This window comes from Podarcis erhardii, assembly GCF_964252035.2.
Source record: "Podarcis erhardii genome assembly, chromosome: 8".
Classification (NCBI taxonomy): Eukaryota; Metazoa; Chordata; class Lepidosauria; order Squamata; family Lacertidae; genus Podarcis; species Podarcis erhardii.
Window position 1 is genome coordinate 23,875,918 of NC_138499.1, and position 13,150 is coordinate 23,889,067.

Below are 13,150 nucleotides of genomic sequence, written 5' to 3' on the forward strand. Positions count from 1 at the left end.
AGGGCAATATTAGCAGAATGAGTCACCAGGCTTTTAGTGCCATTTTTTCCTAAAGCTATACTGCATTGTGTTAAAATGCTTTTAAATTGCATTTTTCCATTTTTAATTTCACAAATTGAAACATTTTTTTAATGAATACTTCTCTCTTCTCCCCCTTCTAGAGATAGCAGCAGTATGGAGGTACAAGTAGACATTGAATCAAAGCCCACAAAATTCAGACACAACAGTGGCAGCAGTAGTGTTGACGATGGTAGTTCTGCAGGTCAAAGTAACGCTGGTTGTTCGTCAGCCTGCTTATCAGAAAACAAATCTAGTGCCACCAAGTGGTCCAAAGATGCATCGGCAGGGAAAAAATGCAAAGGTAAACTAAGAAAAAAGAGTAGCATGAAGATAAATGAGACCAGAGAGGACATGGATGCTCAGTTATTAGAGCAACAAAGCACAAACTCCAGTGAATTTGACTCTCCCTCCCTCAGTGACAGTATCCCATCTGTAGCTGATTCCCACTCAAGTCATTTTTCTGAGTTTAGTTGCTCTGATATGGAGAGTATGAAAACCTCATGTAGCCATGGTTCCAGCGATTATCATACCCGGTTTACCACGGTTAACATTCTCCCAGAGGTAGAAAATGACCGTTTAGAAAACTCTCCACACCAAAGTGGCAATTCGTTGCTGATTCCAGCTGCTCCAAACTCAGAGGCTCCACAGCTGAGTTACATTGCTGAAGAATGTGTTTATAATGGGACTTCAAGTGTTGCAGATATGGGTACTGGTGAAACACTGAAAGAAGCAAACAACAACCATTCACAGCACGCTGTGGAGTTAAATGCTGCAATTCAGACTGAGATTTAAACCTGTAAGTGCTGCAGAAATGTATTTACCACTAAAGAGCCCTTTTCTGTTAGCTGGTCAGGTAACTTTCAGCGGCCATCAGAAGCAAAGCTTCAATGCAATTTACATTTTATATATCTCTATTAAGGCAGAATGCTTTGCGTGGAACTCTGTTGCAGAACTATGTGAAGTGACATGAAGGTGTAAACAAGTGCATTACAACGAAATGAATATGTTGATGTTTTGTATTATTGCCATAACTTTGCTGAAGGTCTGCATTTGGGTAGGGGCAAAAGCTGACTCGTGTCAATTGCAGAAGTGACCACTTGGTAATAGATATCATGTAAAAATGCAGTAAGTGGTTTCAAGTCCCCAGCAGTAACTTCAAGCTCTGGTGAATAGCACCTAGCAAAAATAAGTTGCATTAACCATACCAAATATTTCAGTGCTGTTAATATTGTTTGGGACAGAATGTAATCTGTTCTAGGCAATGCTGAGACACACAATGTTCCTTGAGCAAGGTTATGGCATTTAATATAATTTTTAAGTATGAAAAACTGGTACTTGATATATGATAGGTAGCAAGGTGACGTCTCCTTATCAAGCAAGTGGGGGTAATTTAATTATATTTGCAACTGACAGCAGAAGGTAAGGTTATGATATGCTGTATAAAAGTTTTTGTAAAATTTAAGATCATTTTAATTTGTAATCCATTATAGTGAAGCTGATATAGTCGCCTTTCACCCAGGGGACTTCAGTTATGCTGTTTAATTCTTGGTGCCTTTGGAAAAGACTGGGGGTTTAAGTGCCTGGTCTGTTGATGCTTTCACTGTACAGTTTTCCAGAATGTTTTCTCTTGCCACCTTTTTGGAAGCTAAAGGAAAACTTCAGAAAATCAACTGACTGTGGTAGATTAATGGGTATCATAATACTGAAGTATTAGCCTACCAAAGACTCACTCAGGCTTTTAGTGGATAACTTTTCTGACATCCCTTTTGCGAGTCACATGCACAGAAATAAAGCACAGTGCAGAGCTTGCACATATACAAAATTTGGGCTTCAAATTTGGCTGGCTTTTGGGGCTTTCCCATGTTATCCTCCTTATGGAAGATATTCAGCTAAACATAAGCTGAAGCTAGCTCAGGCGTCTGCACTGTTAGATGTTTGCTACACAATCCATAATGATATGTGCCCTCTGCCCCTCCCCCAAAAGAAAAAAAAAGATTATCCTTGGCGCATAATAGCCTCCAGTTTTTGTTCTGTGTTTTTTGTAAGTATTGCCATTATGGTGCTACTGAAAGTTTGGTTGTATGAGAAGACGGCTGCTGAGAGCTGCAGCCCTCTTCCATGACTTCCCTTCACCAGTTTCTTTAATCGGCTTATAACACTAGTGCCAGATACGTCATTTGGTAACGCTTGTTACAATATTTGTATATTTGCTCTTTTCTTTTGCTCAATGATGTGTGTAAACTGCATACCTGAAATAAATGTCTGAGTACTATTTTGGTTGTCTTCTGTCCATTTGAACAAAGAACCTTTAGCCTGGAGATCAAGCATATACACTATTGGTGTGGGATGAAATAGCTGTTTCAAAGAATGGCCCCCAAAAGTAGTGTGCCTTGCATTTTCACCTCTCCCTTCTCAGCTACTTAATCAAGTAGGGCTGAGGCCATCAGAAATAGTTTATTGTGGTGAATATAGGACAAGAAGCATAGCTCAGCTGTGGAGAACATACATGCCTTGCATGCGGAATGTCATGTTCAATCTCTGGCATTTCCAGTTAAAAAGATCTGGTAGCAGGGAATGTGAAGTTGGTCTGTCTGTCAGACCTTGGGGAGCTACTGCCAACCAGAGTACACAATACGGGGCTACATGGGCAAATAATCTCTCCTGTGACATTTCACAGAAAGTATTCAATATAGCATCTTATTTTTATTTCCAGTAAGTATTTTTTACTACATTAAAACTGTTTTATGGCACACAGTGTGTAATATACTTTTGTATGTCTTATCCTACAGATAAATGTAAACTTGGAAACGAAAGTTTGGCATATTTTGCCATCTTTTTTAAACTTTAATTGGAAACCTGACCTGAACATTTTATTTAAAGAGTGTTTTATAATTTTGCTTTATTTGTTTTTATAATTGTATATTCAGTGTAGCACCCCCTGGGATCTTATGATGGATGGGTAAGAAGACTTAATAAAATAATAATATGGTAGGAATTTTGTAAAATTACTTTGTTCCTAGTCAGATACTGCAAAATGATCAAAACATCCTTACAGCTGCTTGATGTAGGAGTTCCTAATGGGTAGTTTCACTTCTGATAGCATATGAGTGGTGATGGCATAAGTCAGGTTTGGTATAATGGTATGTATGTGCTCCCAGTTATTTCCTTTGCTGCAGCAACCATATATTTACTGACCAACTATTATGCAGTACCTTATGAAAAATAAAAGACTGAACTGTTAGGAACTTTAGTTTAGGAAAAAAATACTAAGAGGGGAGGGGGACACGATAGATGTTTATAAAATGTATGGTTAGGGTAGGTAAACAAATTATTCCCCTTTGCAAAGCACAAAGACCTTGGAGTCATCCACTAAAAGTAGATTCAGGATAGGCAAGTACTTCACATACCACATAATTAAGGAATTCACTACTGTAGGATGTGATAGCCACTGACTAAAAGGGAAAATAAATAATTTCTCCATGAATCTTGCCTATCAGTCAATGTCAATTAGCCAACAAACTAAATGGGAGTCTCCTTGGTCAGAAGTAGTGTACTACTGAATCCCAGTTGCTGGTGACAAGCACCTGAGGGCTGGGGCCATACTTGAAGGTATCTAAGAAACATCTGATTGACCACTGTTGGAAACAGTCTTTTGCTCTGATCTGACAGTGCTGTTAAGTACGATCATAGGTTCCACATATTATAAAGAATTAGCTTTATGAACCACTATAGCGGAAGGTTTGTAATGTGTAGATGTCATTATTTTTGAATCTTTTTAATTCACTCATACTTCTGTGTGACTGCAGGGCCCAGGCTAGGAAAGAAGCTGCTGCCAAGATAGAAAAAAGCTCATGTGTTCTCTTCGTACTCCACACCTGACTAAATGTAAGGAGTTATGGAATTTCCTTTGGAGTGCACTAAGTTTTGAGTCTTGCAGTTCTTGGTTTGGATTCTTTTTAAGCAACTATGAAAGCTCAGTATTTCTATTACTCGATTTTCGTACCTGTGGTTGTGAATCATCCTTCCTCAAATGGGAAGACAGTGTTAATACAAGGTTCATTTGCATAGCTTTTGGCTTCCAGTGTCTATGTCTCCATTTAAGCTCTGCTTGAAAGGCCCATTTAAATACACCCTCTTCTCTGTAGAGTGTAATTGTTGCTATCTTTTCTCCAAACTCACTTTCAACCAATCAGTAGCAGTGGCTGAATTTCAAGCAGTGCTGTTAATTCACCTCACATGGGAGGTTAGCTGCAGGAAGGTAGATGGGCTGTGCTGCAAGAACCATGGGCACAGTACTTCCAGAAACCAGCATATGCATGCCACTTTTTGGCATTTAAATATGTTGATAGAATCAGTAAGTTATGCATGTGTGCACCTTTGTCTATATTTGCATACTGGTGAAGGATATAGCAATGGGGAATATGTGGACAGATAGGGACTGGAAGCATGAAGCAAGGATCTGTGACTGACACTGGACTATTAGTAGCCATCTCTAAATTCATGTTTTCTATTGGCAGCAGGATTTAAGGATTTTTAAAATTTTAGGAGTCACCTGCCAGACTCTGGAACAAGTCCATGGAAAACTGGAATATGCATTGCATTTACAATTCCATAGAATATTAGATCAACTGTGAGCTTTTAATACTATAAGCCCTTTCTCACAGTCTTTGCCAGCTCCTTGAGGCTATTTCTACTGACCTTGTTTTATTTCTGTTACTTTGTGGAAGACTTCTATTCTAAACAAGCTTTCAGAGAGTGGGTCTTCTCTGGAGTTAGGGCTTTTTAGCCTTCTACAACATTCCTGTGTAGATGACATCTAATTATAGGACTTATTCTTCTTAATAGTGAACTCAAAATCAAAAGTGGGGCTACTGAGAAATGAGAAATTAGCATGCTTGGGGAAGCCAGAGGTTCCAGAAGTACAAAACATCTAAAAAGCAAATACCCTAATGGGACCATCTTCCTTAAACAGCCCAATGAGAGTTGAGCTTCTTCAGTGATCATTGGCAGGAGCCTCTTAAATGCTATATAAGTTGGAAAAGCCAAACAAAGTTGAAGGTCAGGAATTGGGCTGGCTTCCTTTAGCTGTTTACAGTACTGTGTTCTGGAGGAAGGCATGGACAGCTGCCTGGATTCCTGAAAAGGAGCACTTCTGTTACTGGGTAAGGATATACTGTAATAGGTCTCACTTGTTGATATCTACTGTAATTGCTGTAGGTATTCATATACATGGCTATGCTAAATATATAAGTAGCAATTCATGCACACCAGTAGCATTTATTATTCTACATATAGCAATTTTGTAAGAACTCTGTGTGCTTGCCATCACATGAATCTTTACTTCAGTGGACAATTTGCTGTCCAACCTTGAGCAAGTTGCAGGATGTTTAGATGACTGTGTTGCTGCAAGTCAGGATAACTTGTTGAGCAAAGGAAATAGGCTCCTTGTCTTAGTCTAATGATTGAGTTAGAAGAAAATACTGAAATTAAATGTTACTCTTTGACTTTCTAAGAGAAAGAGGTTTTCTATATGGTGAAATAGATATTTCTTTAGGCTGTACATGAAATATTAATCTCTACTTTTAAGAGCCACAACATACATATTTTTGAAATAATTGTGATACATAAAGGCTTTTAAATAAATACCAAATCAAGTGAGTGTTTGTGTTAATTAAAAAGCACATCTTAACTATAAGACTGCAATGATGAGGTTAATTCAGTTTAAGATGAAAATGAACAAGAGATCAACGGATGAGTAAGCTAAAATTACTTAAGTTCTAAATTAAGAACACTAGTAGCATTTTAATGTAAACCTATTAGCATTCCAGGAAGCAAACCATACCACTTAGGTACTCTGCACCTATTTACAAATCAGTGTCCATGGAAGAGCCCTGAACAAAACTAGTTTAGGGTTGACAAGGTGGTCAAGTGACAACTACCAAAATACTGAAGATGGAAAATGATTTTGAAAAGTTTCATATGAATATGATCCTGGTAAACTGTGTCTTTTTGTTTCAGTTAAAAAGTAATGTTTAATACTAATTACCCCACACATAAGGATATAGACAATATATGATATGAATAAATGAAACCTAATAGGGAAAATAACTAATTTCACTGTACTAGGATAATGTTCATCACTATACATTAAGTTAGAAATCATTCAGGTACAGATACCCTTCAAAATTAAATCTGTAGGTAGACTTCTGCTGTTGTCTGGTAGTTCAAACCAAAATTAAGTGTTTTGCTTATAACGGTGGACAGTATTTTATTAACTAACATATCTGCTGAAACCATGGTTCAGGTTGCCAAGCTAAGCCTAGGCCCCAGAAAGCATATACAAGGAAAACAAGAAAATACTGCTTGTAGTAAATGGCAGTGAAAAACTGCCTTAAGCATGATTTGCTTGAGCAGATGAACTGCTACACTAAATTTTTTGTGTATATGGGCTTATAGGACACTGCCTAACTTCACCTCACAAATAGGTTTCTAATGTGAATCTGCCTATAGAAGCTGTTATGCAAGAGAGCTGTCTTTAGAGAATTTATGCCTCTTCCTACTTAAGAATGCAACTGAAATGTAATATCTATTATTTGTTATTACTTGAATTGACCTCTAAAAATGAGCTAGAAACTTATATGTGACAGAGAACAGAACTGAGGTAGCCAGTTATCAGAGGATACCAAATTATTACAGAGGACATTCCTACATTTGGACTGGGCAATTAACAAGCGTTAAATATGAAATGGGGACTTTTATGCTCCCAATTTATCAACAATATCTAAATTATTGCAGTCTTCTAGAAAGTATCTTGCCAGTGTGGAAAGCATCCTAAAACTGTTGCCTTGCTACGCTAGGGCAATGAAAAGGCAAAAACACAAATATGCCAAATATATTTATTTTTAAATATTTTCCTGTAAGGGTTCTTCAAGGAAACAACTTTCAACCAGGTTAAAGTCTTAAGGTAACAGAAATGTCATACATAGGTTATTTAATAATGGGGAAAGTCACTGACTAATTTCACCTTCAAAATAGTGCAAGTACCTGAGCAGTCCCTCCCATAATAAAATTTGATATGCACACTAACAATAAATTACGAGTCTCTGGTTTAAAAATATAACAGTTCTATTGCTTTAAAACATTTAACAACATAGTCTATCCTGCTCCCGTTTTGCTGTTCACCAGTAGTCCACAAGCCATATAAAATGATTTTTGTATACCTAGAAGACACAAAGTAGAAGACGACCAAACTGTCCCTTCTTGGAACCTGCTTACCAAAGTGCGGATGTAACTTTACACATTCAGTGCCATAAAGCATTTTACTGCATATATTTAAGTTAGCATTGAATTTTAAGAAGTGTGCCAGTGTTTTCCTTTGAAGCCACACAGAATTGGAGCTAGATGCAAGTGTTTGTCCAAGTGCATCGGCGACTGATGGAAAGAAAGGTAGGTTTCAGCTGCACTGCAGTTAGATGTGACTAGCAGGAAAAAAATGAAGGCTGTAATAATAATAATAATTTTATTTATACCCCGCCCTCCCCAGCCAAGGCCGGGTTCAGAGCAGCTGTAGGCACAAATGCACTAGGATTGTTTTTCGGCATAAGCCCCACTGAAAGATAATGATGCACAATTTCCATTCTGTCAATGGAACTTTTGTACAAGATGTTCTCCATCAATTCTGCTACATGTCCAAAGACATTTCTGAAATAGTAGCATCTTTAGAAGACTCTCCTGTATTACAAGAAAGGGAATACAACATAGGTGGCTATATTCAGCCCCATTAATACAGCTTGATGTCACTGAATACATTCTGATTATTAGATATACTGTTATATATGAGACCCACATTTTAGAAACTGTTGATTTGCCCCAGAGAACCATGTCCTCACTGGCTCATGTGTTCTCTCCCCTCTGAAGGGAATGTGCAAGCCTGAGTCCTGTGCTCCCAATCTCATTGTATAATTGCAGGAACAAAATGGTAAGTGAATAGGCCCATTACTTATAAAGCCATGCATGTGTACTCTGTAGGATAAAAGATATACAAGACGGAAGAGCAGATTTTTCAGTGTGCAAGTACTGTAAAAAAAAAATGTACAGCATATTGAACAGTCCAGGTAAAAGACTGACTTTACCTCATGCAAGCCTGCATAGTTTATATGCCCGTCCTACAAGCATTAAGGGAATGCATGCTAGAGGCAGTTCCAAAATGAAGTTGTTTAAAGTTCAAAGTCTCTCTTAAGGCTCTTCAGATCATCTAAAGAAAATTGTTGGTTTTCCTCTTTGGAAAGAGAATCAAACAGTTGTTGAACCTGTTCTACTTCGTTCTTACTAAGTAGTGTTAGCACCATCTGAAAAGGGGAAAAAAATGTGTGGTTAGCATTTATAAATACTATCTGCAAATGGTATTTGTCTAAATGCCTAGTAAAAGCTAGCATTTCATAAACATGCACATTTTCAGAAATAATTGACAGCAAATGCCATAATTCCTTACCTTAAACCTTTCTGCTCTACTCAGGTGGACAAGATGCTGGTACACCAGTCCAGGGTCTTGACAAAATACATCCGACTGCAGGGCTTGGATAAAGAGCAGAAAAATGTCTCCTTCTAGTTTGTTGCTTAAAAGGGCTGGTAAATCTTTTGGCTCAATCGCTGTCAAGAGCTCTGCACAAGCAGCGATGTCCTTATTGACATTCACAACATTTATAATCTGACCAAATTCATAGGCATTAGATGGCTTTGAAATAATGAGTTTTTCTGAACTATTCATTGGCACTGCGTCAGTCTCTCCTTTAGCGCTGTCATGATTTGATGTAGCCTTCTCTGAAGTACAGGTCTCTCTAGCTTCCTCTTCCTCATTCACCTTCACAAAGAAATAACCACATGCCCAGTTGGTTTTGATATATGTATGCAACATGTAACATTTCATAATTGTGATAAGCACGAGCACAGTCAGAGAAATTATTATGAAAATCTTTCTCCCAAGAGACATTTTAATTCTGTCCTAGGCACCATCAAAATGATATATTCAATGTCTGACCCTGTTCACATGTGCAGCTGCCAGATTATAACATAGGTGAGCTTGATTGTGGTGGCTCCATCCCTCTCAGTGGGGTGCTGACTGCATGGTAAAAAAGGATGTAAAAAATTATGTCTGGCTTCACCTATTTGCTCATGTTCATCCTCTGCATGCCCATGCCGTGCAGGTGTCTTATATGTTTAACTGACTTCCACATAGCTGGCTGCACATATGATGGGGTGTCTGCGATCAGAGCAGCGTATACTAAAAGTAGTAAACAAACTGGTGCACTTACAAAATCAGAGAGGTTGGTTGAGGGAGGGACTATTAACAGTTTCAATGTTAACTCCAGCATCAAAAAACTTTTGTTCAGAACGGAGAGACTGGGCTGAGTCTAGGATAAGAGTTACCAACCTTTGGAGGCCTGTGGGCACATCTGCAAACCAGGGAAACTGCCATGGGCATCACACCCACACTGTAACACATTCTACTAGCTACAACAGAAAGCTACTTTCAGACCTACCATATTGGTCTGGATATAAGCCTCACTTTTTTCCCAAACTCCGACCATGAAAAGTTAAAAGTGTGGCTTATATTTGCGACCTTATGGTATGCATCCAGAGAGCGGCAAAGCAGTGCCCATCCTGTGTGCAGTCCCCCCTCCTCTCCCCCAAGGCTGGGAAGGGAGAGAGCGAGAAAGGGGAAAGGTCGCTGGCAAAGCAGCACAGCTCTGCCGCCACCCAGTATGCAGTCAGGAACACCTTATATTTTGGTTCTTTTCGTCCCCACTCCCTCCAATTTTAAAGGTGCAGCTTATATTTGGACCAATACAGTAATTTCAGTGGAGGAGAGGAGACCCTGCAGATGCCAGGGAAGCCCTTGGTGATCACGTGTGCACCTGCAAAGCAATGTTGGTGGCCCTTGATCCAGGGCATTTCCTTCTAGCTTCCACCCTGTCCACTTGCTGATTTGGGCTTTTGCTGTCCTTCAATCACTCAACAATAATCTTGACTCAACGGCAAGTGCATTACAATGTTGATAGTTAAAATAAAGTGCAAGTAAACACTAACGTGCTACTCATTCCTATTTTATAGTTATGTTTTTCATCTTTTAATCTGTTAGGATTCTCTGTTTTAGATACATTATAAAATTAAATAATAATAAAGCTTCACAGAAAATGAAAATGGGGAATGAAATTAAACCAGAGATTAATGAAATGGAAATTAAGATCAGAAATTATATAGAGGCAAAGATGACAGAGAACTGGCAGGACTGAGAGATGAAACTATGGCAAAACTAGAAGGAACAACTGATGAAATGGAAGTACCCACTATACAAGTGTTTGGAGAAATGAAGGTAAGATTTTGGAAAACAAAAATGACATAAATGAAGAGAGATCTGGATAATCTGATATCGATGGAATTGAGAGAGAAAGAATTTGACCTATGATTTGGAGTGATCCTAGGGATAAAGCAATTAAATCTCTGGCATTCTTTTTGGAAAGAGAAACACAAAAGGAAGAGTCAGTACTAGATAAGGCTGAAAAAACATGGCAAATACAACAGGAAGTGGAAATTGAAGATACAGAACTGGGTGTGGGCCAATGGATACATAATAAAAGGATTTTGGAATATTATCTCAATATACGATCACAGCAGATAGATTCTTATATGCACAAAGGAGGAAACTGGAGGCAAAATTTAAACATTTAATTAGAGGGGGGGAAACATTCTTGGCATTTATCATTAATTGGGAACCCCTTTTTGAGTGAAAAGGAAAATGAACACATGGTTAATATACCACTCTTGATCATAACATCTCAGGGTGGTTCAATTTTCACAATTACAGTTTTTTTTAAAGAAAATTTGCCAAGCACATAAAACTGAATGCAAACAAGTTGTGAGTTACCTGTAATATAGAAAAGGAAGCAATGGGACTAAGAGGGCATTTTAAATTCAAATATAGCACCAAGATTTTAAGCATTACAAATACTTTGGATGTAATAGGTAACATTCTAAACTACCTTCATTTAGTACTGTAATGGGATTCTCTTTATGACTGCTGTATAATAAGCAATAAGTAAGCCAAAACTATTTACTTTAATATGGTGTTTACCATGTGATAATCAGCTGGTGGCTAGTCACATTTGTTTATAACATCAAACAAAACAGGATCCTGTTAATAAAACACAAGCCCAGAAGACCCTAAGCATGATTTGCAAAGATATTGACTAGCTGGTTCTAGCCTTCCACTATTTTCTCAGAAAAGAGTCCCCACACCCAGCAGGTCTACAACTGACTTGCACAACTTACTTAGCTTGCCAGTTACCACAAAGTGCTTGAGAACTCAGCAGTTCAATCCAGACATTTCATAAGGAGGTCTGAATCTTACACACTTATACGCCCAGTACATGATTATTTTTTTACTGAATACCTCTTGGATTTCAATTTTTTTCCTTTGCTTTTGTTGCCCGTTGACTGTATGCTCATTTTTCAGTTTTAGCAACTGTGTTGTTTCCTGCAGCTCCTTCTTTGCTTCATCAATATTTGAATCTATTAGAAGAACTTTCTTCAAATCATCAATACTGGCTTTGTAGTTCTGAAATGTTTAAAAAGTCGATTATGGGCCTTATAAACTGAATAGCTGGAAATATCACAAAATTTACAAATACTCATAAATATGAAACATAGCAAAACATAGTAAGAACTGGCATTAAGACTATGTCAAGGGATGATGTGACTACCACAAAGTGTTCCTCTAAATCAGCAGTCAGCATTTTTCCATTTCTGTTTCTTCAAACAACAGGAATTCTCCCTCCTTCAAACTTTTGATAATTTAAATGTTATCATTTATGCTATAGCTAACACTGAGCAAGTTAAGAGCTACCTTTGAAGGTGTCCCGGAAACTGCAATTAATTCAGAATGCGGCAGCTAGACTGGTGACTGGGAGTGGCTCCCGGGACCACATAACACCGGTCCTGAGAGATCTGCATTGGCTCCCAGTACATTTCTGAGCACAATTCAAAGTGTTGGTGCTGACCTTTAAAGCCCTAAATGGCCTCGGTCCAGTATACCTGAAGGAGCGTCTCCACCCCCATCGTTCAGCCCGGACACTGAGATCCAGCACCGAGGGCCTTCTGGTGGTTCCCTCATTGCGAGAAGTGAGGTTAGAGGGAACCAGACAGAGGGCCTTCTCGGTAGTGGCGCCCACCCTGTGGAACGCCCTCCCTTCAGATGTGAAGGAAATAAGCTGCTATCTTCTCTTTAAAAGACATCTGATGGCAGCCCTGTTTAGGGAAGTTTTTAATATTTAATGCTGTATTGTTTTTAACACTTGATTGGAAGCTGCCCAGAGTGGCTGGGGAAACTCAGCCAGATGGGCAAGGTATAAATAATAAATTATTATTATTATATTATATTAAAACTCTTTTCTTACCTGTAATCCTTTGTATGCTAGAGCTCTTCTGTATAAAGCTTTTATGTTAGAGTCATCAATCTGAAGAACATGATCACAATCCTTTTTGGCTTCTTCATATTGAGACAGCTTCAAGTAACAAAGGGCCCTATAGAGTAAAAAGAAAAAAGAAAAAGCACTGTAAGAACATAGGGTAGCACCCATAGAACCCTGAGGCCAATTCTCAAAGTTCCATTATTTGTATATTAAGAAATGTGTATGGTTGTAATTATAAGACTGGCTAAATGGCCAACCTAAGTTTGATTCTGATATACAGTCATACCTTGGTTTTCAAACAGAATACATTCCGGAAGTCTGTCCAACTTCCAAAACATTCGGAAACCAAGGTGCAGCTTCCGGTTGGCTGTAGGAGTGTTCTGCAGCCAATCGGAAGCCGCGCCAGACGTTCAACTTCCAAGGCAAAGTTCGCAAACCGGAACATCTACTTCTGGGTTGGCAGCATTCGAGTTCCAAGTTGTTCGTGAACTAAGCTGTTTAAAAACCGAGGTATGACTACTATTTGGAAAGGCAATATGAGAATTGTGTGCCCAGATGTTTATGGTCCTCCCTGCATAGCAGAGTATAAACGTCTTAATATAAAGGCATAGACTTTCATATAA

General features: G+C 38.5%; 2 protein-coding genes across 16 annotated transcripts in view; one reads left to right on the top strand and one right to left on the bottom strand.

Moving 5' to 3' along the window:
* The window catches only part of RNF19A (ring finger protein 19A, RBR E3 ubiquitin protein ligase), a 55,863-nt gene that overhangs the window by 32,509 nt on the left and 10,204 nt on the right, over positions 1–13,150 (top strand). For 8 of the 14 annotated variants that reach the window (XM_081874159.1, XM_081874160.1, XM_081874162.1 and 5 more), the window contains one exon: positions 162–2,332. In XM_081874159.1, the coding sequence (XP_081730285.1) occupies positions 162–852 (691 nt within the window). In that variant the 3' untranslated portion in view covers positions 853–2,332. Of the gene's footprint in view, positions 1–161; positions 2,333–3,866; positions 3,962–5,032; positions 5,711–10,198; positions 10,433–13,150 lie in introns of those variants that run through there. The other 6 variants (XR_014159495.1, XR_014159496.1, XM_081874156.1 and 3 more) reach the window with 4 other exon arrangements.
* Positions 6,945–13,150, bottom strand: part of SPAG1 (sperm associated antigen 1) — a 29,021-nt gene continuing 22,815 nt past the window's right edge. Inside the window, exons 16-19 of one of the 2 annotated variants that reach the window (XM_081874103.1) lie at positions 12,513–12,639; positions 11,503–11,674; positions 8,552–8,907; positions 6,945–8,408 (exon numbers count right to left, since the gene is read on the bottom strand). In XM_081874103.1, the coding sequence (XP_081730229.1) occupies positions 8,277–8,408; positions 8,552–8,907; positions 11,503–11,674; positions 12,513–12,639 (787 nt within the window). In that variant the 3' untranslated portion in view covers positions 6,945–8,276. Of the gene's footprint in view, positions 8,409–8,551; positions 8,921–11,502; positions 11,675–12,512; positions 12,640–13,150 lie in introns of both variants that reach the window. The other variant, XM_081874102.1, reaches the window with a different exon arrangement.